Source organism: Psittacula echo (genome assembly GCF_963264785.1).
Source record: "Psittacula echo genome assembly, chromosome: 12".
Taxonomy (NCBI): domain Eukaryota; kingdom Metazoa; phylum Chordata; class Aves; order Psittaciformes; family Psittacidae; genus Psittacula; species Psittacula echo.
The window spans coordinates 7,697,702-7,699,801 of record NC_137747.1 but is presented as its reverse complement, the minus strand read 5'-3'; the positions used below and the strand labels follow the sequence as shown (position 1 = coordinate 7,699,801).

The following is a 2,100-nucleotide window of genomic DNA, read 5'->3' as shown; positions in this document are numbered from 1 at the left end:
TTCTCAGACTGCGTTTCCTCTCACCTCCAGTGCCCACTAAGAGGTAGGGGCGCATCTTTCTCCCGCCCCATAAGGCGGGGAGCCGCGGTGAGGGGCCGCCGATCCCAAGGGAAGTACTGTCCAAGTGGTCCCACTCTCCCCTCGCTTCCCTCCGCAGCCTCAGGCGCTGCCCGCCGCCCCGCCCACCCGCCGCTGCGGCCTCTCTGATTGGCCAGCGGGTGAATCTCAGCGGGCCACTCTTCACCACATAAGGAGCGGCGGGGCCGGCGCGGGCCTCACTGCCCGCCCCCAGCCCGGGCGCAGCGCGGCTCGGCGGGGCCGCCTCGTCCTCTTCAGCGCCGGGACAGCGGCGGACGCGGCTCCGCTCCCCGCCAGGCCATGGCCGAGCTCAAGTCGTTGGGCGGGGAAGCGTACCTGGCGCTGCCCCCGGGGTATGGCCCGTCTGCCTTTGCCTATGGGGCTGTGCGCGGCGGTACGGAGAGCCAGAGGGGAGCCTACCCGGGGGGCGGAGGAGCGGACTTCCATCCCGGAGCGCTGGGCAAGTCGGCGGAGAGTAGCGGCGAGCAGAGCGGCGACGAGGAGGACGGCTTCGAGGCCGGGGTGAAGGGCGGCGCGGGCTTCGAGCGAGAGGGCAAGCTGAAAGGGGGAGCCCTGAGTAAGAAGCCGAAAGAGCAGCGCTCGCTGCGCCTCAGCATCAACGCGCGGGAGCGGCGGAGGATGCACGACCTGAACGACGCACTGGATGGGCTGCGCTCCGTCATCCCTTATGCCCACAGCCCCTCGGTGCGGAAACTCTCCAAAATCGCCACCCTGCTCCTGGCCAAGAACTACATCCTCATGCAGGCGCAGGCCCTGGAGGAGATGCGGCGGCTGGTGGCCTACCTGAACCAGGGCCAGGCGCTGAGCGCCCCGCTGCCCGCCACCCTCAACCCCTTCGCACAGTCGGCCGTGTACCCCTTCGGCGGAGCGGCCTTGCCCGGCTGCCCTGAGAAATGCACTGCCTTCACAGGAGCCGCCTCCCTCTGCAAACACTGTAACGACAAGCCTTGACTTCTGCCTTCTGCGGGCTTTCGGGGGGTTATTTTATTTATCTTTCGTTTTTTCTATGCACTTTTCTTTCCACCACCATTAGCCCCAGCTTCCCACCATCAGTTAAGTCTGGGTTTTCTTTTTGTTCGCTTCTCTTAAAACATCCCTGTCCCCACACCCCATCTGGAGATGTTTGGCAGTTTATGTGGACCCCAAAAGCACCCTCTTACAACTTTTAGTTCCCCCTCCACACATGCAACTACATCTGTAGAGTTATTTCCTTCCCAGCCTGTTAGTGGACTGTGAGCGTAATGTTGCTTTTCTGCTTGCTCTGATCTGCAAAGTTTTTGAGCAGTTTCTAAACTAAACCATAGGAAAACAGGGAGAGAGATTGATCTGGAAATGGAAAGCTCAGCAAGTTCTCTTTGGCGTGATCAACCTGTGTTAAAAAATAGCTTAAAAGGAGGGAGGGAAGCAAAATTCAGCTGCAAAACTATGCAATGGTTCAGAATCATGGGGGTGGGGGGGATGTAGCCAGCTCAGCTTGGACTGCACCCACAAATCCAAATGGAAACGTCATTTGGTCAGCTTTTGGGGGGGGGGGGGAAGTTTGGTGCTCTTGGTAAAACTGTAGATGCTTCAAAATAAGATGCTTTCTTCTTTTTTTTTTTCGCTCTTAAAAAGAAAAAACTAGCCTCTTTTTGAACTGAGAGGAACCTGTGATTGTATCTACTGCTTGCTCTTTGCCTGTTTCTCAGCTTGGTGAAGTTTTCCAGATGATTTTCCAAAGTCGTTGCTCATCATGATACACAAAAGCAAAAGGTCACTTAACGTATTTATATGTATTTATAATAAATAAAAGACATGAATAACCACTTTCTCTGTCCTACATGTCTCTAAAGCCAGCTGGCAGTCAAAGCAAAACCCCTGCTGAAGGAAGGTAAAGCGGAGACAGTCCTTCGCAGAGAAGCAGCGTGGTGAAGTTAGGTGAATGATTGGAGTACTTGGAAAAAGCTTGTGAACATTCAGCTCCTTATCAGCAAGGATTTGATTTTTCTCCAGTTTCACATG

The 2,100-nt window shown here is 56.0% G+C and overlaps 1 protein-coding gene across 1 annotated transcript; it reads left to right on the top strand.

Annotated features, from left to right (window-relative positions):
* Positions 1-378: 378 nt before the first annotated feature.
* Positions 379-1,050, top strand: BHLHE23 (basic helix-loop-helix family member e23; the record flags this gene model as incomplete). Its single annotated transcript, XM_080627782.1, has 1 exon — positions 379-1,050. The coding sequence occupies one exon, from the start codon at positions 379-381 to the stop codon at positions 1,048-1,050; it is 672 nt and encodes a 223-aa protein (XP_080483908.1).
* Between the last annotated feature and the right edge of the window lie 1,050 nt (positions 1,051-2,100).